The 26,032-nt window shown below is 38.9% G+C and overlaps 2 protein-coding genes across 2 annotated transcripts; both read left to right on the top strand.

Annotated features, from left to right (window-relative positions):
• The first annotated feature begins 154 nt into the window (after positions 1-154).
• On the top strand, positions 155-18,400 carry eeig1b (estrogen-induced osteoclastogenesis regulator 1b). The gene is made up of 13 exons (XM_088282061.1): positions 155-293; positions 420-653; positions 919-1,205; positions 5,436-5,556; positions 8,520-8,549; positions 10,284-10,400; positions 10,475-10,521; positions 10,596-10,759; positions 12,942-13,043; positions 14,242-14,446; positions 16,376-16,497; positions 16,698-16,767; positions 16,863-18,400. The coding sequence occupies exons 3-13, from the start codon at positions 1,060-1,062 to the stop codon at positions 16,906-16,908; spliced, it is 1,170 nt and encodes a 389-aa protein (XP_088138187.1). The 5' UTR covers positions 155-293; positions 420-653; positions 919-1,059; the 3' UTR covers positions 16,909-18,400.
• A 2,455-nt stretch (positions 18,401-20,855) lies between these two features.
• On the top strand, positions 20,856-24,043 carry dpm2 (dolichyl-phosphate mannosyltransferase subunit 2, regulatory). The gene is made up of 4 exons (XM_088281584.1): positions 20,856-20,953; positions 21,418-21,507; positions 23,614-23,716; positions 23,851-24,043. The coding sequence occupies exons 1-4, from the start codon at positions 20,951-20,953 to the stop codon at positions 23,904-23,906; spliced, it is 252 nt and encodes an 83-aa protein (XP_088137710.1). The 5' UTR covers positions 20,856-20,950; the 3' UTR covers positions 23,907-24,043.
• Positions 24,044-26,032: the final 1,989 nt, after the last annotated feature.

The raw sequence follows: 26,032 nt of genomic DNA, 5'->3' as shown, positions 1-26,032 counted from the left end.
GTTTCTTCCGGGTACTCCGGTTTCCTCCCACATTTAAAAAAACATGCATGGCAGGTTGATTGCTCCTTGGTATAAGTGTGAGCAGGGATGGTTGTTCGTCTATGTGTGCCCTGCGATTGGCTGGCAACCAATTCAGGGTGTACACCGCCTACTACCCGAAGATAGCAGTGATGGGCTTCAGCACCCCCCGCGACCCTGTTGAGAAGAAGCGGTTCAGATAATGGGAGGATGGATGTACAGAGAGCAATCTCAGTCGCCCTAACCCAAGCAGCACGCATCTCAGAATGAATTTGGTATTAAAATATTTATTTTCGTCATGTGTGTGCACCATTATGCAGACTGTGTGTGTGGGTTTTATTTTTATTTTATTTTATTCTATTTTTATTTATTTTTTAAATCAATCTGCTTCTGCTACTCAGGCCTCCTCGCACAACGACGCGTAGCTGCTACTGGACTTTATGGACAGTCCCTAAACTCCCAACGCTACGTTCATGAACCTCGGTGGCCGGTAAGTGTTTCACTCCACCGCGGAGGGAAAAGGTCGTTCCGACGCATTGGGACCGAGAAACAAGCAAGTACGCTGCCCGCAGTTCCTTTCAACGGTGCCCACCTGCACAGTATCACCGAATGAGGAGCAGCAGGCCATCGGAACGGTGAGGTTTAGTCGACTACTTATTTTTACGAACTTGTCGAGTGGGTGTGTTTGCGTGGCAGCTGTTTTCAAGACAGTCGAAATCAACCGGACCATTTATTTTGACGTATTTTCTGGAAAATTTAAACTATTGACTGTAACGTCTCAAATAAATTGCCTTCTTTAAAGTTGTTGTGCCCTCATCAAAACCACCACGTAGGTGCGTTATTGTTGCTTTTTAAATCCAGATACGAATGTTGTATCACAAGTGGATTTTTATATTTCAGGTCAGACTGCCGAGATGAATAACCCAAAAGCAAAGGAGTGCCAACCATCGCTGTGAAGTCGATCATATTGATCTCCTACTTTTTTGTGTATTTTAGTATTTTATTTGGAATATCAGGAGCGCACTCCAGGACCCGAGAACAATGTCTTTTTTGATGAAAAAGAAGAAGTTCAAGTTTCAAGTGCATTTTACACTAGAGGAGCTTACGGCAGTGCCCTTTGTCAACGGAGTGCTTTTCTGTAAGATCCGGTTGATCGATGGCGGGGACTTTGCCATTCTGTCATCCAGGTAGTAAACACACCTTTACACACACTTTGCTGTGACCCACAAAAGCACTCAAGTCACGACTCGTGTTGACTTTGCCCTCAGCAGGATGGCGTTGCTTTCTTTTTCTTTTTCTTTCTTTTTTTAACCAAGAGGAAAGCCGCATATGTATGCATGTGGTTCAGTTAACCTTTACACTTGAGAACCACTTGAGCCTGGGCTTTGGGCCATTCTGTTGCAGCTTGTTGGTATCAGTTGGGATGTCAGAAAGCCCACTAAGGCAAAGCTGAACAGGGATTTACAGCAGCTGGCTTCATGAGAGCGCCACCCTAGATTTCCATCATGTACAAGTATGAAGTACTGTATACAATATTGTTTACTGGCTTCTGTGTGTACATGAAGTCAAATTTGATCAATTGCTAAGTTTAAATGTAATGTACAGAAGTATCAATGAGCAATGTAAATAATGACACATTAACTACTAAAATTACATAATGCATTAACATGCATGCTGCTGACACAGAGGTGACTTGCATGCTCATGACCTTTTGTTCTGTATTGCAATGGTACTCGACTTCACTTTAAAAACATATATATATAGTGTCCATTGGGTACCAAGTGCCGAGAGCAAACTCAGAGTCTCTTCATTGGAACAAAGGTGTTCCCCATGACAACAAGAACTGTTGCACAATAAACAAAAGGAGACAGAGAAGCTCAATAAAAACAATGCTCCTGCTTCAAAACCCTCCACAAGTATGTGTGACACGGATTCGACCATTGTTTAGTCACGTTTATTCAACTAGTACATTAGTTTATCACTAAATATAGATGTATTGTATTACATTTACCTGGCGACTCATATATGACATATTTCCCTTGCAAGAGCCCCCAGACATACTTAAAACAGCAATTTACTGGAGGAGATACAGACTGAAGAAAAAACATACATGTCCCAAGTCAGGAACGGTTTGGATAATTTGAATAAAAACGGATTATGTACTAATTAGTAGATGTATTTCTACAATGTTGTTTGCATTTTTTTTCAGTCTTAACAAGCAAACCGTGCTGATGGAAATGACTAAAGCATGGTGTTAAATGACTGAAATAAAGATTGAAAAAAAGTGCTGCACATAAAAATGGATGAGATGGCAATTCTGCCTGTACTAAACTTACTGCCATTCTTAAACTTTGTTTATGCTTGATGCTGGAATGCAAACTCTAACCCTTGAAACACGTGGAACTAGGCCGACACTATTTCTGCAGCATTTGACTCTGTGTTGTTTCCTACAATGGTTAGCTGATATTCTCCCAGACTCTAGAGGGCAGTGTAGCACATCAAGGGCTTACGAACTACACTACTCAATAACAGAAGTAGAAAACAGTTCCTTGTTTTAAAGGGTAAGGCAACTTCAACATTTTATTTTCAATAGAATTTGTCCCATCCCGCTCCTCTTGCCATTTTGCCACTATTTGTTGAGTGAAAATGACATCGTAGTTGCTCAGGCTCAGGTGATGACCGTCTCTGCTGATGTCTTTGGACCACATAGCTTTGACTCATCAAATTTGATTCACTGGTAGTGTGGTTTCAATTCCCACTCAGTGGCCAAGTGAAAGTTGTCCTGTCTTTCTGTTGCGACCAGTCAAGGGTATAGTCTTCCCTTTGCCTGAAGTCTGCTGGAATAGGCTGCAACTTCCCACGATCCTAAACAGGATCTACGAGCGCCCCACGATGTTCAACATGTGCACTCCAGATAACAGTGTTCAATCCAGAATGTAGCAGATATTTCTGTGGTCTGGAAGCACTGTCATTACAATATGTGGCATTGAATCAACACTATCTTCATGACTGCCAAATAAAATCTTTTTTTTTTTTTGTAGCACATTGGTATGTTTGTTCTGTATGTTATTTTGAGTCTGGGCTCATTTTTAGGTTTAGTTTGAAATTTGCTATTGAGTGTTTGATTCTTCATAATTGTACTGAAATTAAATGAGCCGTAGAGGTTGTATTACTTCAGTAATTGCAATGCATAACTGCACAGCAATATAGAGAGTAACTTGTAGCTACCTGCCTTACAATGGTGTGATTGTGAAATGATGGGTGGTAAGAAATGTCGCAGAACCAGTCGAACCATTCCTTGTCTAACTTTGAGCGCCAGAAAACAGGGAAAGTCTTTTTTGATTGTGTTCATGTTGCAAAGATTGAAGGCTTTGGGTCTCATGTGCACAAAGTAGACAATCATACATGTTGGAAAAAGTACAAGTTAACTGTGAATATAGTGAACGCTTTTCTCTTTCTCTTGAGCAATGATGACTACTTGAAAAGAAAGCAAAATGTGTTAAAGACAGCACGGATCGGCATGCAGCAAATCTGGGTTAGCGTTGATCTATGACATTCATATTTGAGCTGACATTTCTTTTTTATGGATAAACTACCGGGATTAAGAGGTAAATAAATCCTGCTAGTCCCTATTTTTATATATAAACATTACTCATAATGACAACCATATATTATGGCAATACACCATGGAATGGATGATTTGGGGTAATGATGATGTCTTTTGGCATCAAGTATAATCTTATCCATCCATCCATTATCCGTACCGCTTCTCCTCACTAGGGTCGCGGGGGGTGCTGGAGCCTATCCCAGCTGTCTTCGGGCAGTAGGCGGGGGACACCCTGGACTGGTTGCCAGCCAATCGCAGGACACACATAGACGGACAACCATTCATGCTCATACTCATACCTAGGGGCAATTTAGAGTTTTCAATCGGCCTGCCATGCATGTTTTTGGAATGTGGAAGGAAACTGGAGTACCCGGAAGAAACCCACGCAGGCATGGGGAGAACATGCAAACTCCACACAGGATGGCCGGAGCCGGGTTAGAACCCACGACCGATGCTGTCTCTCACTGTGAGGCCATCGTGCTAACCAGTCGTCCACCGTACCGCGTCTCATCTTATGATAGAATTAAATAGAAACAGGTAGTTCACTATTTAGAGCAATGCGGGAGTTGAGTCACAGTCAAACAATATTTTTAGTTTTTTTTCCCCCTTTGTATATGGCCTCTCAGTTGTAGCTGCAGATTGTCTGTAATATTTTCTGTTTCAAGAAATATTTGATAAATCAACACTTGGTCGATTAGACTCGAAAAGATGGAGATACAATACAATACAATTTTGTTCATATCGCGCATTTCACAACAGCTAGAGCTGTAACAAAGCGCATTCTATATGCTGTCATATAAATTAGCATGTAATTAGAACACGTAAAAAAAACATTAAACAAATTTACATAAACATATTTACAATAGATACCATAATAATAGCAGAACAGCGACTCATTTTGAGTCAAAAGCTAAAGAATAAAAATGTGTCTTCAAACGGGTTTTAAAAATGGACAGAGAGGGGGCTTGCCTAACATTCAATGTGAGCTCATTCCATAGGGGAGGACCGGCAACAGAAAAGGGACGCCCTGGGAAACATATGTGTCCGATTGACAAGGTGTACCCTTGACCACTAATGAGATCCTACATAAGGAAATTCTGTTATTTCCTCAATATTTCTATCAAATATTCATCTTCTCAAAATATTGCGAATATTAACGTGCTAACCATGGTTTACAATGTGCCGGTAGTCAAGGAATCAAACTGAGACAGTAAAAGTTCAAATGCACTATAACTTGCTGGTGGTCTATTTCTCCTGTTCTTTGCATTATAAGCATACTTCCATCCAACATTTTCAAATCACTCTCCATAGAACATATTCAGCATATTGAGCTGTCTTTATTATATATTTATAAATGTGTTATTACTGTAAAGTTCAGCTCTTGTAGCAATCTGGAGGTTTCTTATGTGCATGTTTTTCCATGTCCTCCAACATAAGATTGACAGGGAGAGATAACGTCAGAGTTCACGACCAAGCTGGGAAAAGCCACCATGTTGATGTCCTGTGTGTGTGCGTGTGCGTGTGTGTGCGTGTTGGGACATTTGCAAACCACTGACCTCTTTTGCATTAGTTTTCTAGTAACCTCGCTGCCGTTTTTGGCAATGGGTGGGTTCTTCCTCTGCCTCACATTTATTAGTTTAGTTTGAAAAATCTGCTCACAGGCTGAAGAGGGAGGGCCACATTCCCATGAGGCCACATTTTGTACTGATCACTCCCAAATTCCAAAAATGAGATTTAGTTGTCCTTGTTATTTTGCCGTTCATTTCCATATGCACTGCAATACTCTGTCTTCATTCATGTATGTCTGCAGGGAGGAGGTGCAACAGAACTGTGTCCGATGGGGGAAGAAGTTCTCTTTTGTGTGTAAAATGAGCGCTAATCCAGTAACTGGCATATTGGAACCCTGCATCTGTAGGGTCTCTGTACGCAAGGTAAACTACAGTTTCTCTTAAATACAGTACCAGGATATAAATACAGACCCTAAAGTGAAGTACGAGGACTACATAAAGCTATCAACTGCTGTGCGAACTGTACTCCAAAATAAAGAATTTGACATTTTGTTGAAATTTTAGGCAATAGCGAAGATAGATACAAAAGGTTAACTTTATTCACTCTCGTGGTCCCTGATTTCATCCGATATTCAACTTTTCAAAACTTTTTCGTTTCAAGTATATGTCCTAATAGACAGCATGGTCGAGAAAAAACACCACTTTCAAAAGTAGGCACTCCTTTTCCTCTCAGGAAAGAAAAGTTGGTTTTGCTGTGATTGATATTGTTTTAGTTTGATTTGGTATGTTAGGTCATGTTTGGATTTTGGGCGATGTTTTTCCTTGTAACGCTGACCGCTGCCTGCCATGATTCCTTTGCATCTGTTCTGATCGTCATGTTTCATCCAATCAGCCTTCCCCTTACACTCATGTCTTTTCCAGGTGTGCCTCGTCGTCTGATTAGGTTGTATGTGTAACTTGCTGGTTTCCAAGTTCTGGTACGCATCATGATTTTTCATATATCAAAGGAGGACAAGATCCAAGATGGCCCATTTTTCACTAACACGCTCAGTTTACATTTTTTGTCATAAACTGAAATGAGTTATCATTTTCTTTTTATCTATTTATTTTGGAGGAATTGGGAAATAAGTGACTATTTGAAAAACGGCTACTTTTAATGAGGAATATGGTCACGTCCCCCTCCGCTCTTTCTCTGGTACTGCAAGAGTCACGAATGGGACCAATTACAAACTCTCCATTGGAAATCATTGTACTTTCATTGCTCATAACGCCCAAAAATGGTGCTCAATTGGCACCAACATTCATGCGGACATCCCTGCCTCTGACCACTGCAACATATAAAAATAATTAACCTCTCCGTGGCTGATTTATATGAGAATGAGAAACTGTGGAAGTGAGCAGAGGTAACATAGATTATGCTGTAAGGACGCGGCACGCTGTTTCTTTGCTGATCACAGTGAGGACGCACGGCATAAAAGCACCAGTCGGGATATTTACAGAGACCGAAGTGCGAATGGGTAGACGTGCATATTTATTTGGATGAGGATTGGCTCCAGTTTTTCGACTTTAGGTGACGGAACTACAGCATGCCTTCTTATTCTCTGGCTCCGGGCTACGCATACACCCCTCAATGTTACGTTCCAATGCGGCCACACTTGGCTGTGTGAATTGGCTGCAAGCGGTGGTGGACGCAATCGTGCATGAGTGTGGCAACAGCCAGGCATCCCCGCCACCAAGTCGCCAGTAAAAAGCTAATTTAGTTGTGCTAACGTCGTCTGTTTAGCGATGGAAAAGCTAATTAAGAACCTACTTTTGTTACCCATCGATGCCTGGGGGCCTCCTCATGCTTAACAAAAGATTAGCGTAGCGTATAACCAGTCAGGGTACATGGGCACATCCTTGCTCTCGTCCAGCACCGGTCCTTAATGGCCGCTATCCTGCCTGTTTGACCAGTCCTCGTCTGGTTTTCTTCATTCGTGCTGCATCCCATTTGCTTTTTTTTCAATCCCTGTATTGGTCATTAACACTTTTCATTTTAATTTTTTTTTTTTAATTTTGTTTATTTGTCAATAAATGTTTTGGGATTTTCACCCGCGCTCCTGTCTTGCATGGCTTTGTACATTTGTGCAATCCGTTTGTTACTCCACACCCCAAACCCTTACGGACTAACTAAATTCACATGTAGACATTAAAGAATTAACTGTTGAGCCCTTTTAAAATCCACGGACAATACAAACAGCAGCACTGGCGAGGTTGTCTCCCAGATTAAATAAAAATGGTCATCATATTTGTTAAAAGAGCACCCTGCGTTGTAAAAATGATTGTCATGTATGTGGAGCGTGGGAGTTTTTTCTGCCACAATGTGTCAGTAGACCCGGGTTCTTCAAACCTGTTCGTTGAAGGCTGGTTTCCTGGATGTTTTGTTCTGATCATTTGAACCATTTGCAGGAGATGAGATGGAAAACATCCAGGAAACTGGTCATTGAGGAACAGGATTTAAGACCCCTGCAGTAGATCGTGATGCGTTTACTCCCCTATGTTGTGAGCATCCATGCTTATGTTATAGGGCGTATGTGTTAAACTCCAGTCCAGGAGGGCTGCATTCCTGCATGTTTTGCACCTCTCCCTGCTGCAACGCACCTGATTCAAATGATCCGCATATCAGCAAGCTCTGAAGGAGCCTGACAACGGTCCTGGTCATTTGAATCAGGTGTGTCGCATCCCGCACAGCTGGAAAACATCCAGGAAAGTGGCCCTCTAGCACCGGAGGTTGACACCTGTGTTTCAAGGAATTGTATGTGTTGTATCCTCTACTATTAATTCGGGTAAGGATGAATGAAGGCTCAGGTGTAGACGGAAGACTTTTTAATTACAACGAAGCAAAACAGGAAGACTTGAAGAGCTCTCATTTACATTGCTCAATCGCACGCACTGCGTGATGACGTCACGCATAACCACGTGATTCAACACAGACCACAAATACATAACAGTATGCCTCCAGATTTGTTCCACAAAGTCTGCGTCGGTTTTTGCCATTTCTTTTGTTGTAAATGACACTATCACTTAATTTAGTCAAACATAATTTACAGGTGAATTTTTTCACATCTGTCTCTCTCTCGCTCTCTCTCTCTCTCTCTCTCTCTCTCTCTCTCTCGCCCTAGCTCTCTCTCTCGCTCTCTCTCTTAATATATATATATATATATATATATATATATATATATATATATATACTATTCATATTAATGTTTGTAAAAAAAAATTAACCTTGCCCATTATATTAGAGTATCCACCCTCTTAAAAGCCTCTACACACCAATCCGACGTCGGATATTATATTTTTATTCAGCGCTAATTATTGAATTTAATTATTTATATTCATCTTTACAGGAGCTTAAAGGAGGAAAGGCCTTTTCAAAGGTAACAAAGTTTATTAATCTACAGCAGTACAATCCAGTAGCACGCATATGTCTTCGCTAACATATTCAAGTGCTTTTATGCTTCCTTCATAAAACATAATTTTACTATGTTTCCAGTAGTAAAAGGTAAGGTTAAATGCCAACTATGTGACACACTTTTAAGAGAGGCATTATGTGTGTGACTGTGTGGGGTAACAACTGACCCTGAAGAAATCAGAAATCAGAAATCCCTTTATTGTCATTGTACTCAAGTGTGCAACGAGATTAGAGAGCAGTCTAGTCTTGCAGTATACTGTTGAGAATTTCAATTGAATAGTAATATATATATATATATATCGCTCAAAGATTTTAAATTCACATTTTACATTTTATTCAGCAAATATTGTCAAACAAATACATTTATTTTAACTCAAACTTGATTCTCTACAATCCTGATTATAATCAACAAACTCATGTGTGTTATTGAGTATTCTTAGTAACGTGATCTACAAGAGCACATACCTGAATGTTGGGACAGACTATAATTGAATAGAAAATAATTGGCAATATTCACATAAATCACAATTCACTCCTCTCAAGTGCATTGGAACGGTGTGGCTGAATGACTGAAAACATACGTAATGTAGGGTTTGACATCAAAAGATAAATATGAGGCAAATTTCTCCGGATTTACATTTGGATTTGATTCACAATTTAGAAAATGGCACCTTTATGATGAACTCACTTTTATTTAATTTGAGCGTAAATATTGTACATGTGAGTGACAAGTCTGTTTTGTTGCCCAGGTGTTTCCTATTGCATTTATTAGTCTTGTGGTTTCCAAACTTTTTTTGCCTCCCTTTAGGAGATGAAATTATTTACAAGCCTGCTGCGCCTTTTTTGTCTCAGTCCCGGCTGATAAAGGAGGCTGGCTGTGTTGTATGCCCCTTGGTCCTATAGACGGATGATATTGTTGTCCCACATTGTTTTTATTTCACCACACGTATGTCAGAAACCAAACAAAAACATGTGATGTAGTAACTACGTTCTCAACCCCAACTGGCTTTTGTCGATGTGATGCGGCATAAATTTACTTCTTCCTACGTGGTGGGAATCGGCAGAGGAGAAAAATTTCATACGTGCCACCGGTCACGCCTGACTGGGCAAATAGCATTGACTATATATGGAAACGGACCGCCGTGAGCTCTGTGCTTAATAGCATAAAAATGAAAAGTGTTCATGATGGTCCCGCGCTCCCGCTGTCATAACACCGAGCCTCACCGTTTGAAAACCACTGGATTAGTCTAACAATAAATCATCAAATCAATCGATTTTTTTGAATCCATCTGGTAGCTAGTGAAGCTGTTGTCGCTAATTTGTTGACAAACAGAAACGTTGAGAGAAATATTTGTGATAATTTGAGGTAGTACAAATGGGATCAATTTGTCCACAATATTTTAAAGCAGACATCACCAAATACACACAACGACCAACATAAACTGGCCTCTCATGTGAGAAAAAAAATGCTAATGGCTAGAAAATCCCAAAATGGTTAAATGTGGTTCCTGCTTCCCCATATTGTATCTAATATGTTATATGGACAGAATTACACTATAAAAAATGAGAAACAGACTCCACTGTATTAAATGATATAAAAGGGAATCATGGACTCAATTTAGCCAGTTCGATATGTATTCATCTTTGCACTTTAAATGTTCTGTTGTTTCCACTAATCTACTCATGTTACTATGTCCAGATGGGTTTTGCTGACCTGAACATTGCAGAATTTGCGGGCTCCGGTTCTACAGTTCGCTGCTGCATCCTGGAGGGCTATGACACAAAAAATACCCGCCAGGACAACTCAATTCTCAAGGTAAGGACGACATTCATTCCAGACAATTTAGCAGATTGACTGAATCATGCGTGTCTTTTCCTTCTTTTTATTAGGTGACAATTGGGATGGCGCTTCTATCTGGGGATCCATGCTTTAAGATGTACGTCTTTATTTCAGTCAGAGATAAATGCCCTCTGGTTCCTTCAAAAAAAGAAAATGTGGTTTGATTAACAGGCCCCCCAGCACAGCAAAATCTGTCTGTGTCAGAGATGAGGATCCCACCCTGCAGCTGGACTGTAAGGGTGATAATAGCACTGATGCCAAAATACAACCACTCAGCACAATTGTGGAGGGACCTTGTGCCTATAAACCTCGACAGACATCTGTTCGCAGCACAGGTAACTTATCTGTGTATGTATTAACATAGTTTAAGCACTCAGTTGATAGCCTTCTCCAAAGTACTAAAAAGTTGTATTTATCATTATAATTTCTGTCTTAAATTCAGGCCAAAATTCTCAAAGGAAGTGATTCAGTTATAGTTGAAATGTTCTCTTCGTGAAATAAAATAACAGTTGGTTTCACAAGATCAGGCGTGGGCAAACCACGGCCCGGGGGCCACATGCGGCCCTTTAATGTTTTAAATGAATAAACCTTGTTAATATTTTATTTTCTAAATACTGCGGTGTGTCAAAGACAGAGATTTTGTTGCAATGCTTTTGTTCATTTTCATTTAAAATTAAATGTGTTTTTTTTTTCCGATGAGGTGAGGTTACCAAAACACTCCATCCATCTGCTCCTGGTCTGGCCCCTCTATCAAAATTTAGAACTCATTTTGGCCCACCAATCAAAAGGTTTGCCCACCCCTGCACTAGATAGATGTCCAGTCAAACTTCTGCTATGACCTGGCACAAAATGGGTTGAGTGCTGACATATACTGAACATGTATAAGTCATTACCCCCCCAAAAGTGTGATGGGTCTTGATTCAGTCTCACACTGAACCATTTGTACAAGTCTGCAAGACTGGTAAATAACACAGTAATCATTCATCCATCCATCTTCTGTACCGCTTCTCCTCACTAGGGTCGCGGGGGGTGCTGGAGCCTATCCCAGCTATCTTCGGGCAGTAGGCGGGGGACACCCTGAACTGGTTGCCAGCCAATCGCAGGGCACACAGAGACAACACTTATACCTAGGGGCAATTTAAAGTTTTCAATCGGCCTGCCATGCATGTTTTTGGAATGTGGGAGGAAACCGGAATACCCGTAGGAAACCCACGCAAGCACGTGGAGAACATGCAAACTCCACGCAGGATGGCCGGAGCCGGGATCGAACCCACGCCTGATGCTGTCTCTCGCTGTGAGGCCATCGTGCTAACCAGTCGGCCAACGTGCCGCCTAGTAATCATTCAATAATAAATTAAAAATATTCAACAATATTATAGTGTTAATGGTAAAAAGCTAAAGGGAGAGTCAACTCGAAACATTTCTTTACAAAAATGCGTTCTATGCAGGCCCACCAGTCGAAACATGGCATTGGGATCAATAGTGCGTTTGCGGAATATGAGTTAAGCACCAAAATCCAACCATTTGTATCCATCTAATGTGGCAGCTGTTTTGTCAATTTTCTCGACTGAAAATGACATCACAGTTGCTCAGGGCACAGCTGACAACCAATCATGGCTCAGCTTCAGAAAACAGGTGAGCTGTGATTGATCCTTACCTGAGCCCTGAGCAACTGTGATGTCATTTCAGTTGACAGAAGTGACAAAATGGCCGCGCCCCTGAGCTGGCTAAAACCGAGTGGATTTTGCTCCTCAACTCATATTCCACCAATGCAATGATAATCCGAATGCCATGTTTAGACTAGTGAAGCTGCACAGAGCATTTCAATGCAAAGAAATATGGTAGTTGACTTCCACTTTAAAAATATTTGTTCAAATGCCCACCCTCTAAAAAAATGTCTAAAATTCAGTAAATGCATGTAGTTTAGTATGTAATCATGCTCATGATTCTTCCTTGCTTGCCTTGTGCGCTTTCCGAAACTCACTGGGTCCTCCACCAAATATAAATCATTTCACTTGCCAGTGTATTAAATAATTGCTTCATAAGTCTTTTATCATTGCGGAGGTGTTTGCCATTTGTGTATTATTATATTATTGATTATTATTATTATTATTATATGAATGTGTTTATTTCAAATTATTTTATAATTCATTGGCATAACATGCGTTCTGTTATGAAAAGCTGAGAACTTAAGACAGATCAGTTATACAGATATAGGAGTAAAAATTGTGCGTGGAATAAACATTCTTGTCATGGGGCTGCACATTATATGTTTCAACAAAATCTTCTTGTAGTGTAAGCAAACTTGCATATTTTCATGGTTGTTGACACTACTTCACACTGTGGCACCTGACACGGCCCTCTGGACTTCAACTAAGACAGCAATTGTTCTACAATTTTGTCCTCACAACTAAACTGATATAGAACACATATTTGAGTGTGGGGGATGTTAATCTTTACATGTCTTTGCAAGACTTCATATGACTTCTTTTTTCTCCCAATATGTTTGGGCTGCAGGACAGCCTGATGACAGGGGTAATGTCTCCAACCAAGATGAGGCCTTTCACACTGGTCATTTCCGCAACTCCAGCTTTGCCAGCCAGCATAGCAAGATCTCAGGTTATACAGTTTATTATTATTCTTGGATTATTATCTGGAGTTTTACTTTCTTTTGTAAAAGCTTGTGATGCTCTATTAAACCTTATTTTACCAGCGTGAATAATATTTCTTGGGTCTTGAGCATGTGGAGTTGCGTGTTATGGGAATAGATTCTTTCGTCTTCCGAGTCTGCTGTTGACTTGTTTACTATTGAATGCATTGACTGTTTAATTGATGTGTGTGTGTGTTTTTTTTTTAATCAGATAGAATAACAGCTTTATTTTGTTGTGTTTTTTATGGATATGCATGGCAAAGCATTGGAGTTGCCTTCCCAGTCAATAAAGCACGGGTTCAATATTTTGGCTGATGGATATTGTCCAAAAAAAAGACTAATTCTGGCCATGCAGTTTGACATTTGCTCTGCAGTTTTGTAACGATACATTTGAATCAATCTATTTGTCAGGCTATACAAGCAAGAGCACTCCGTGACAACATCGATTAAAAGTAGCCACCAACTCTTTTGCGGCTATATACTTGTCAGTTGGGATCCAAAATTAAAGTGCTTTGTGTGTCTAGGTTTTTACGTTTTACATTATGTTTACATTTTTTTACGCCAGGTAATGTTAAAAAAATGCTTGATGTACATCAGAGAGGCAATATTTATTCATTAAAAACAAAAGGCGACTTAAGTGGATGCTGGAACAGATGAATGGCTTTTCAACACATTTTAACAGAAAAAATAGTTTTATAGAAGCAAACTGATTTTCAATCTTGGGCATGGAAGAAATGAAACGCTGAAATTACTCTTTACTTAAATTACTATAAATTATTATTATTATTATTATCACATTACGAGAAATAATTAATTAAATTACTCTTTACTTAAATTAAATACTTTCTTTAAATTACTCTTAAATTACTATTACTCTTTATTGAATTCATTATAATAAAATATACTATAATACAATTTATTTCAACGGAAACTTGTGTTTTGAAAGTGTACGAGCATCACAGAGCTGATTGTTGTTGAGTTCTGAGATGCCACGCTTAGATGACGGTTTTGTGAATGAGGCAATCGAATTGTATTCGAAAAGTCTGAGAAAATGAGCCCATCCACAGTACATACCCTTGACACTTGTTTGTAACAGTTGTTATACTGAGAGTTGTAAACTTACTCTTATTCGAAATAACCAGTTAAGTGTTTTGTCTCCTTCTCTAGGTTACAGCACAGGTCACTCTCGCTCTTCCAGCCTGACTGATCTCAGTCACCATCGAAACACCTCCTCCAGCAGCAACGCTTCATGTGGCTTTGCGCACCCACATCCCTCCACCCCAACACAACTGCATCAGCAAGCAACTCCCACCAAGCCTGAGAGACCTCCGCTACCCTCCGTTGCAGCCATCATGTCAAATAGATCATCCAGGTGATTGTACATACTACGCTATTGCAGCAAACAAAACCAGATCCTGCAGAATATCAACCACATCGCTCTCACGGAGCACACTGGTACCAGGGTTCGACTCCCATCTTAAACTTACATTGGTAAAATTCCTTAAGAATTCTTTGAGTCTGGGGAGTGTATACATATTCAGTGTGTTTGGAATTGAAGTTTTGTGACGGTTTTCTGGAGCAGTGGAGCTTGTTAATAGTAAATATACATTTGACATTTTCAAAATATTAACCATTTGTATTAAGCCTGAGTCACACAGTGCTTGTCAGTCATTCATTCCATTTCAGGACTGCAAGAGAAATCTGAGCCTATCAGAAAGTGTGTCACAGTCTTCGTTCAAGGCTTTTATGTCTGACTGAAAATTGTTGAATCAGTGGCAGAGGCCGTCAGTAAGAACGAGTTGACATAAAGTTATCACAAGATAAGAAACTGGATGAAGCAACACCTGTGCATGTGCAAATCTTGTTTCACATGATTCATCGCATTATGAAAATGAATAGAATGCAGCCAGGCGTAGCTATTCAATGGCACATCACTTTCTTGTATTTTTCTTCTTCTTCTCTATTTTTTTTCTTTTTCATTTTACTCAAAGATACAATTCACACAAATGCAGTTGACGTTAACAGCATGTATGCATGTGTTTCCAGCTGTGTTGCTATGATCTAAAAAAAAAAATATTTTTCTGTTTTGGCAACATCTGATTCCCTTTTGATTATATTGTTTCTTCTTGTTTCTAGCCCTTTAAACAAAAAAAATAGAAATTATAAACATTTTTTTTCTCAATTCCGATCAGCTCTAATTAACATGATCATGCCCGATTTCCGATCACGTGATGGGGATCGTGACATCCCTATAACAAATATCACAAATAGATTAACACATGCCCGAAGATAGCTGGGATAGGCTCCAGCGACCCCCGCGACCCTAGTGAGGAGAAGCGGTTTAGATTATGGAAGATGAACACATGCGTCAGTCACAGAAGATACAGATACATTTCTCAAAAGCTGCTTGTCATCTCTGTCTGAGTCAGAAAAAAAAACAAAAACAGAACAAAACAAGATGTCCGCTGAGGTGCCCTTGTATGTTATGATGAATTGTAAATGATGCCGTTTCCTTCTCCAAACATAGTTTGAACTTGAGGATATATTTTTCACCCCCCAAAATGATTCGACTCCAAAGTTTCCAGTCATTCACTGTAAAGTGTGCTTCAAAGCAGTGGTGCCGAACCACCGGACCGTGGGCCACTAAGGATCGGACCCACAGACGAATGAACAAAGAAAAAAAACAATCTTTCAGTGCTTCTGCATTTATTTATTATTTGAGGCTGAAATATATTTTATTTTGAAAAATGACAGTATTCTGTCTGTTACATCCATCTATATCTATGATGGACTGAAGATGCTAATTCTCTCGGTTGCAATTCGCTTATATTAAAACACACAAGCTAGCAAAATTTGGTTAAAAAAAAAAAGACCACGAATGAAGCCTGCGCTCCACAATATGCGGCAAGCAGCTCTTTATGAAAAATTGTGGTGAGTTATAGATGTTCATACACTTGTTCTGTGGTTCCTTATGTTGGTGCATTTCAGGTGGACGCTGCTAATATTGTTACATAAAAATGTGGCTTCACGTTTATTGTAATATCGACAAAATACCCCAGTTTTTGTATTTCTCGTTCATGCACGTTTTAGGCGTTCGGTGGTGTTTGTTGCATTGCAATATTAAGGTACATAAAAATATACAGTGGATTTTATTTGTCAGCCAACACCAAAAGTTCGAAACTTATATGCACTGGTCCGTGTTAGAAAAAAAGGTTGGGGACCACCGCTTTAAAGAATACATCAGGTGTATGTTAATTCAAAATGTTTCCGGTACTAAATTTGTATTTGTTGTGTTCCACAGAAGGAAGACAAACATGATGGAGAGGCAACATAGCTGTGTGGACGATACCCGCATTGATGCAGATGACATTGTGGAAAAAATCGTTCAGAGTCAGAATTTTTCGGACAGCAGCAACAACGAAGGTTTGGGCACCGGCTCTTTTCTTGTTTGACGTTTACTTAAATACGAGCTTGAATTAATATCTTCAAATTTAATTTTGTATTATTTCCTGAGATAATGTGTAACAGTTTTTTCTAGCTTTTTAACGTTTGGTATCTAACTTAACCACTTTGTGTTGAGAATTCTTTTGTAATAAAAAATAAAAAATGTTTCCCGCCTCCAGACAGCAACTTGCAATTGTTTGTCAGCAAAGATGGGACAACAACCCTCAGTGGGGCGCAGCTCGCCAACAGGTACACTGCCGTGTGTTTTTTCTCCCTATTTCTCACCAAAACGTCCACCTGTTTAATCAAAACGAGCACTTGCTTCTGCCCGTGTGTCTTCGCAGAGTAACACCTGGTGTCTTCGAAGCTGTAGTAATTGAGACACATTGAACGATGAACAACACCCTGTCTGCTGCAGGACTAGCTGAATTAGGATTCTCAAGAATCCGATTGTATGGTACTGTGTACAAGTATGTGCAAATCTGCCTTGAAGGACACACCACTTTTAGATAAGACTACTATGATAGAGGCAGTGCTTACATGCTGCTGCCTCCGTGCAGGTCCGATTATCTGCCAGTGCCAGGATAAAAATGAGTGGATTGCACCAGGAAGGGAATAAAAAGTGACTTGCGATGGCAGGACAACTATGGTATATGTTAAGCGCTTTTTTTACAGCTGCAGCTGTTGTGAATGCACTGTATAAATAAATATGTTGTATTGCATTGTGCATGGCACGGCAGCATAGTGATGTTGTAGTTAGCACGTTCCTAATGAGAACAAGATAAAGTCGATATAATGCCTTAGTTAGTGCATAAAGAAAGGTTAGTGAGCACATCAGCCTGGTGAGCCATGTTAAATGTCAAGAAGTTACGCTATCCTTGATTGTAAAACATTTCTAGCAATGATTTAATTCTACTTTGTAATATGTGCTGCTTCATCCATTTAAAACTGTGCAAATTGACTCGAATGAAATATCGCCATTGTTTCAAGTCTGCAGTATAGTTCAATGTTTATCTAAAAGATAATTTAGTAAAGCAGTAATAATTTTCTCTCTTTTTAATGAATTCAAATCAACAAATTACTTGAACACTTTACTTAGTAGAACACTGAAGAAATTATATATATTTTATGCTTTTTCAGTCCTCCAGGAAATTCTATGGACAGTAATTTGGATTTCTTTCTCATTAGGAATATAAACGATCACACTTGGGCTATTGAAGGAAGAGATAAATTGAATCCCATGAAAGGAACTAAAAGCATGTGTTGAATCGGGCAAGATTAGGTCATATGATCATAGAAAACATCTTAATGAACTGGCCCCAAGCTTTTATTCTGTACTATATTGTTACGGGATCCCTGTATTACCTGCTTACACAGTTTTGCACACGTCAAAGAGAATCATTATAAAAACATCTTAAAGGCAATGGACATCACATGTTAAATGACAAAGTGTGTTTTTCTTGAAATTTAAATGTCTTTTTTTTTTTTTTCAAAAGCGCATATGGCAGGCCATATGTAACACTGTACTGTGTCTGAATGCGCATTTAACTCACCACAAATGGGAGCTTTGTTTTATCTTCCAGTCCATGTGATCTTCCCATTAGATTTCAATCTATAAATCTGTGTGGAGTTTGCATGTTCTCCCCGTGCTTGTGTGGGTTTCCTCCGGGTACTCCGGTTTCCTCCCACATTCCAAAAACATGCATTGTAGGCCGATTGAACACTCTAAATTGCCCCTAGGTATGAGTGTGAGCGCGGATGGTTGTTCGTCTTTGTGTGCCCTGCAATTGGCTGGCAACCAGTTCAGGGTGTCCCCCGCCTACTGCCCGAAGATAGCTGGGATAGGCTCCAGCAATCCCCGCGACCCTAGAGAGGAGAAGCGGTATAGATGATGGATGGATATATATATATATATATATATATATATATATATATATATATATATATATATATATATATATATATATATATATATATATATATATATGAATTGATCAATAAATAATTTTGTGTCAATCAATTTTTTTATGGTCGACTTTTTACTTAGCCCCAATTTTCACAATGTAGGTCTGGCGGGCCACCTGGGAATGGTGGGTGTCAAAAGTTGTATAGCGGCAAAAAGAAAAATGAGAGGTGTCTTGGCTGGCCGCAGTTATTATAGGCCACGCAAATAAGGGCTCATCATAGCAACAAGATGCTAATGCTGTGCTCCATTTTATTGCAAAATACCTAAAAAACACTCCTAATTTTTGATGGCTTGCGTATATTTCTCTACACGTTTTTCATCACAACAGTAATTTTACAACGGACTATTATTATTATGAACTTGAACTCGCATTGCACTTTTGTCTCCCGACCGTAATATGTTGTGGGGATGTTACTTGTTGATTATGTAACAAGAAAATCCATATTCGCTTTTTGAACTGTTTGTGCAAACTCTGCTCTTGTCACACTGTGTATGGAGCTGCAGTGACGACCGTCTTCTGGCTGGGACACCACAAAGCATTCAATGTACCATGATTGTCAGTGAAAACAATGGAACCTCCCTCCACTGGATACGTTTGTGCTTCATGACAGTGTCACTGTGTTAGTTTATGTCAGTGTGCGTGTGTAATACAGTATATCCCCATGCATGCAGGGCATGCATATTCAATTCTGTCTGTGAAAGTCTTTGCATTGTTCTGGGTTATATTAGGCAAGTAGCTTTTGACTCAACCTGAGACTGTCTCTGTTCTGTTGTTCTTCTGGTATGTATTGTATATATGTTTATGTGTTTTAATTTGTGTTCTAATTGCCCGCTAATTTATATTACACCATATGGAAAGCGCTTTGTTACAGCTGCAGCTGTTGTGAAATACGCTATGTAGATAAAGTTGTATTGCATTATATTGTATAAGTATGATACAGTCCATCAGCAATAGGCCTTCACTTATCCGCTGCTGAGGATTTGTTGGAGAAATTAAAAGAGAGAAAAACACCACAACGGCATAATATTAATTGTACTATTAAGGACTTCTGCAGCCATTCAAAATTTGGGATGTGGTTCATGACTTTTGTGACTATTTCTTGACCTCCTCATAAATACGACCCAGACATTTTCCTTAGTTCTTATCAAATGGACATCCTTAAAAAGAGAAATGGAAAACATATTCCGATTCTAAAAGGATTACTGACACTGTCTCCACAGAGAACGACTAAAGCTCTGTGCTGTATTTTCAGACCAGCAGGCTGGTCTTTTTTTTATTTTTTTATTTTTTTATGTGTGATCGAAAGATATCGTATGATGAGATGAAAAGTAAAATAATGGTTTCAATATTTACAGTATGAGGGAAACTGTTAATTTTTGGATGAATTGTCTCCTTTAACTTGTTTTGATATTTATGTTTTCTTCTGTACTTGACTGTGTATACCCAATAATACGATTTACTTTTTCACAACTTTATCATTTTCTGCACCCACTGATTAAAGGCTTTTGGGGGTTAATGAATAAAAACAACTGTGGTATATTGCATTTGTTGTCTGTGAGCCTTAAATATTTGTGCCAAAATAAAATAAAATGAAACTCTTTGTCTTTTTTTATATACAAGACATGCACATGTATACATTTCCCCCTCTACATAGTACAAGATACGGAGATAAAACTTTGATAAACGACTGACATACACAGCTTGCAAAATGTTGGAGGTATTTGGTTTTTTGGGTTAAGATTCAAGATAAACTTAAAATGTTCTATCACCTGGTTGGCGACCAGTTCAGGGTGTAGTGTGCCGTTCACTTGTAGACAGCTGGGATAGGCTCCAGCACCCTCCCGCAACCCTGTACATGATAAGCAGTGTGGATAATGACATGACATGTTCTTCAACCACAGTGATTTGTTTGTTCTCAAAAACTTTGGATACCCATGTGCAACTTCAATGTTTGAGTACTTATTTCACAACTCACTGAGTCAAAATATATTAATCTATTATGATTATAGAACATTTTTTTGTTCACACAGATTTTCTTTTCCCCCTGGTATGGTATGGCATGAGTGTGAGCGTGGATGGTTGTTCGTCTCCGTGTCCTGCAATTGGCTGGGAACCAGTTCAGGGTGACCCCCGCCTACTGCCAGAATGTAGCTGGGGTAGGCTCCAGCGCCATAATAGATAATGGATGGATGGATGAATATAGACTGGAATATTTAAATCACGGTTCATAAAACCCTTTTTATTCATGTTCAAAATGAATGGGAGACAAACAGTAGAACGATGTAGTTTTTATGTTTTTAAGTAGTCTTGTTGTTTTTAGTGTATAGTACAGTACTACAGTACTTTCAAATAATGAGTATTGACCAGAGGGGGGCAGCTGACTTAGTAACCGCTTCTCAGCAGTTGAATTTCCGAAGTAGAAGCAGACAACCAGGAAGCGTCCGCAAATAAATTTCGTCACGAAAATGGTAAGGGAATTAAGACGTTTGAATTTAACATGGGCGTATAAAGCTTGTTTATGTTACGTTTGGGGTCTCACACGATCTTTGGCTTCATGCTTGTTAGTCGAACTAACCACGGATTGTCTGAAATATAGCGACGCGTTTGGGTTTTGCGCTTGAGCTCGTGATACTGCTCACCAAGGGACAACTAGTTGAATTAGAAACCATTTTCACTTTTAGACCAAGTTAGGCAAATGTTCTTTCGGGAATTGTTTGGTGCGGCAAACTCAAACCGGGCTGCAATTTTAGTGTCTGGTTGTTTTGTCGAAAATATGGTTTTGTAGAAGAGGTTTTAGTGACGATGTTGGCAATCCTTGGCTGTGATGTGTGGCAGTGTATTAATGATGCATGCGGTGTTGTATTCCAAACATCAAAATGTGTTTTTCTTTTTGTGGAAGCTTATCCTGCTTATTGTGTGACTTTGTCTCCAGGCTACCGGAGTGGATCAGGCAGCAGGCATGAGTCTCATTGTCTCCAGCCTCATGCTGTTTACTTACTATTCTATCTGGGTCATTGTTCTGGTAGGTTTGGATGCTTAAGTTCTACTTCAGTGCAAGATGTTTGTGTTGCAAAGTTATATACAAACAACCTTTCTTTTTCTCCTTTTTATACTGTATTTGCTGCTCGGCTAACTTTTTTCTAATGTGCGGAAAGGGAAAAATGCACTATGCTAAAGAAAACTAAAATAAACACTTGCATTGATTTTTTTTTTAATTTTGTTTTTATTCTACCTTTATCCAAAACGTTTTGCTTTTCTTCACTTCTCTGCAAATTGTAATTGTAGTAAATTGATTTCTAAAATCAATGCACATGGTAAAAAACAAAACACAAATCCTTACGTGAACAATAGTAGGAGCGCAAGTTAACATATTGCAACTAACTTAATTCTGTGTTTTATTTTTATGTGATGCCAATGAGGGCTTGTGGCAGATATATTCTATTTCTTTCAGTACTAGTATTTCCCAGGTCATAAACGCAACATTCCATTTGTGAGTGCAATTGTGTGGGATCTTTCTCCTTTTGATGTCAAACACAGTTTTGGTTGTTAATAAATGTGAGTTCACTGACTATTGCCTCTTTAATCCATGGTAGACATTACAATATGTTAGCGTACCATAAAAGACATCGTGTTAGTGTTGGTAAAAAAGTTACATGACTGAAAGTTTCAGAAATAAAAATAGGCATCGGCCACAACATGCTTCCTTTCTAGATGATCGAAAAATCCCATCGTCCTGTCATGAAAGGGAAGTTTGCATCTTAAGTATTTTTGGTTGAAATGTGCCATAACTTTAGGACTCTATTGCTAACACCAGATAGCTGTGACAGTCTTTATCCAAAATGCTTTTGTTTGCATTGCGGATGACCCGGATTAACATGCGTGTGCGCCCTAGACAGGCATGCAGCCAGCGGGGCAATGCGCGAGACGAAGCTATTTCAACAGAAAAGCAATGTGCCAAATAAATAGATATGTAAATGAACGAATCGTCGTCTACTTAATTAGCGACGTTGTCGTGATTAGTCGACTAATGTTGGCAGCCCTACTGTCTAGATAAGTACTACATGTCTATGTTTCATGAAACATTTAAAGTGATAAAACCACAGATTGGTTTGTATTCTTGTTGTGATTTGATTTATGACTTGCTCGCTTGTGTTCAATCCACCCTTTTGTTTGGTTGAATTTGGTGAAGTTGTAAACTTAAAAGAGGATTTTAAGACTGTAAATCAGTGTTTCGTTACTTAACATGTAAAGTACATAAACTATCTTTCATATTATTTAATACAATACAACTTTATTGATGTGTCCTTTTGCCTTTATTTTAGTGTAACCATAAAGTATAAAACTAAATCATTGATGTGGAGTAAATCTGATGTTTTTTTAATTGTAATAAGGGCTGTCAAAATTAAAGCATTAACTCAGGTGATTAATCCCAAAAAAATTAATTCAGTTAAATATTTTAACTCAGTTTGATTTACTTCAAAAATAATTTGCATACTCTGCAAATATTGTGCCATATTAGCTGTCTTTAGCATGTCTTAGAACAAGACACTGTGTTTAAGTTACCACTGGGCCTTGCAAACCAACAGTGCTGTAGTGTGGTGCTTGTGGGCAGTTTTGAGAAATGTTCCGAAAATAAATGTCTGCAAAGATGTCCCCATTTAGATCATATTCAAGAATCCACAAAAGCTATTAGAACAGTCTTTGAATTAAATATACTTCATATTTGGTGATTTTGCATCAATTCCAAGATATTATTCAAGTAAATATCTATTATAAGCTTGACAAAAAATAGTAGTTGAAACATGTGATTAATCACAATTAATCATGGAATTTTTTGTGATTAATTAGTTAAAAAAATTAATCTTTTTACAGCACAAACTGTAATACAAATTAATTTGTTGCTTGTGTTCGTTAAAAAATACAAGAGAAGACGTAATTGAAAAAAATAATTTCCTATTAAATCACAATTGTAATATTAAGGGGAAAAAACAAACGCAATTCGATTTTTTTTCTCGCAAAATTGTGCAGGCCAAATTCTCTAAAATGTTAATCTAATTGTTTTCGTTGTGGCAACTAGTTCTTGTCTTAGCGTTTTAACTTAAATGTTTGCTATCTTGCCTTTTCCCAGCCTTTCATGGACCGTGATCATGTATTACACAAGTATTTTCTCCCACGAGAATACTCGGTCATTCTGCCTGGTATCGCAGCTGTACTACTACTCCTTTGTATAGGTAAGACTCACGCCCAATGTCCCCACTAATGCATGAATATCACCACATGCCTCATTCATGTGCTTATTTGATCAAATAAATTCAGTGCTTTTTTTTTCGTGTAAATCTAAATGGCATATCTTTGCTCTCCACAGGAGCCTTCACCGCAATAATCCTATGGAAGAATCAGAAACCCAAAAAAGTTAACTAATTCCAAAACAAGACTGCGATTGATTTATATATAGTGTGGAACTGTTAAATTCACTCTTTACCAGTGGCTCCTTAACAGACCACCTACCAGTAAATAGATATTTTTGTAAATAAACACATGATGAAAATCTCTAAAAATGAGTTTCCAAGTCCTTTTGGATTCAATGGACAGCGATTTTGGGGAACAAGGGCATCTCAATAGAATCATGACTCTTCCAACAATATTGATCTTTTCTTTAATATATATATTAGTTTTGTTTACCCCTTTGGATGAATTAAATAATGTATTGGCAAGTTATGACTGAAGGGTTGCTTTTGATCAGAAAAGGGCAATTGCTGGCTGTGGGTCGTCCCTTGATTTAAAAATAATAATAATCATAATTAAAACATTCTAAAAAGCATTTAGTTTTTTAAAGCCCTCTCTGTAGATCAAATGTTTATATTTTTTTATTTCATTCATTTTTCACAAGGTTCACCGTGGGCCCCTAACCTGAAATTTTAGGGGGCGAGTAGGAAATTTATGGGCGCACACTGTAAATTGGCTTGCATATTAAATTTTCACATTTGCACTCAAGATTCATAATATAGATTAATTGATGAAAGTCCACAGGATAAGTTTTTCAGCAACAAAAATGTTAAATAATAATTGGAAGAAAAAAACAAATTTACTGGTTAGACATGCACAAGTAGATGACAAATTTACTTGGACTTTCTCCAACTTTAGGGTTTAAAATGCCATCATTTCGGGGTAGTTTGGAGCCCTGAAAAGACTAACATTGGAAGTCGTGCATCCCCTTCCATTCCAACATGGGGCATCTCCACATCCATATACAAAGCCACTGTTGCTGCAAACTGTTGCAGCGATTCTGGGCCCCACCAGTACTGCAGACTGGTAGCAAACCTTTTCACCTGTACAGAAAGATGCTCAACCCATCCCGCCTTCAAGCTATAGTCAAGCAAGGCAATTACGAGGAGCACTGAGAAACAGCCAGGAGCCCCGGAACCAGCCTCATCCACCGCAGCTGTAGACCACAGGCACACCCTATGACCGGAAAGCCCGAAGACACAGTCTCCGTGCCACCATTCCCAACAAGGGACAGGAGATCATAGGCGCATCAGCTCGAAGCTAGTGAGGAGAGACCACCCATGTAACGGGTGCACATCCGGTCAGAGACATGGTATGTAAATTAGCAATGGTCACTTAAATGGAGGAACTGCCTGACAGAGTGAAGGAGACTAATTTATTGTATTTCAAGAACATACGAGTTGTGTGAATGCAAACTGTAAAAACATCTGTCTTAGATAAAGAACATATGAGTAATGCAGTCATTATTACAAAATCATTACTTTCTCACCTTAGCAAGCAATCAAAATGGCTGAGAAGCCATTGGTAATCATATTATCCACAGTCATGGTTTAATGAAATGAAAAGCACACACATACCAAATTAGCTCACTCACTCTTAATACAAGCAGGAAAAATCTTACGAAAAAAAAATGTTTTTGCATTGTAGAGATTTGAGAGATTTTTGTGTGACTCTGCTTTTTAGATATAAGATGAATGAGTGAGCTATTGATCACAGTATGCAAAAAGGCGTGGGCCATTGGTGACAATTGACCACTTGATTAGTTGTTCGCTAATGAATCAGTGCTTGAGATAGAACATTTTCAGACATTAAATAAAAGCAAAGCCATTTAAAAATAAATGGCAGTATCTACTTGTAGAAAACTAGCCTCGGCAAAATATTGCTTTTTATTTTGACTTGTTTGTGCTTTATAATGAGTGTGGTGGGTATTTCGGGGTGAATTTTATATGATGGGAAAAAAATGACTGCGTGGTCAGAATGAAACGAAGGCACAGCCACCCCACGGTAGGCGTCACTGAGGTATTGACACCCCCCCCCCTCTCTTTAAAATGTCTGGCTGCGCCCCTGAATCATTAAGCAAAAAAAAAAGAAAGTGAAATTGTCCTCCCTTTTAAATCACGAATTAACTGCGGCTAATCCCTTTTTTCCCCGGCTGAGTACATTTTCACTGACCACACCCAAGCCTGATTGCCTCCAGACTTGTTCAATCAAGAAATCATTTAAATAAAACCAGTCTGACAAACTGTTGATTGTGAGGCCTA

This window comes from Idiotropiscis lumnitzeri, chromosome 18 (genome assembly GCF_059441095.1).
Source record: "Idiotropiscis lumnitzeri isolate Australia: NSW breed Sydney's pygmy pipehorse chromosome 18, RoL_Ilum_1.0, whole genome shotgun sequence".
In the NCBI taxonomy this organism is placed as follows: Eukaryota; Metazoa; Chordata; class Actinopteri; order Syngnathiformes; family Syngnathidae; genus Idiotropiscis; species Idiotropiscis lumnitzeri.
Note: the sequence above shows the minus strand (reverse complement) of the source record. Positions and strands in the feature narration are given on the sequence as shown.

What these genes read in the sequence shown, in the direction of transcription:
- eeig1b (XM_088282061.1), top strand. Translation starts at nt 1,060, where the DNA reads ATGTCTTTTTTGATGAAAAAGAAGAAGTTCAAGTTTCAAGTGCATTTT. An exon ending in ATGTCAAATAGATCATCCAG is followed by an intron (nt 14,447 to 16,375) that starts GTGATTGTACAT and finishes TGTGTTCCACAG; the next exon opens with AAGGAAGACAAACATGATGG. An exon ending in GGACAGCAGCAACAACGAAG is followed by an intron (nt 16,498 to 16,697) that starts GTTTGGGCACCG and finishes TCCCGCCTCCAG; the next exon opens with ACAGCAACTTGCAATTGTTT.
- dpm2 (XM_088281584.1), top strand. An exon ending in CTATCTGGGTCATTGTTCTG is followed by an intron (nt 21,508 to 23,613) that starts GTAGGTTTGGAT and finishes GCCTTTTCCCAG; the next exon opens with CCTTTCATGGACCGTGATCA. An exon ending in ACTACTACTCCTTTGTATAG is followed by an intron (nt 23,717 to 23,850) that starts GTAAGACTCACG and finishes TGCTCTCCACAG; the next exon opens with GAGCCTTCACCGCAATAATC.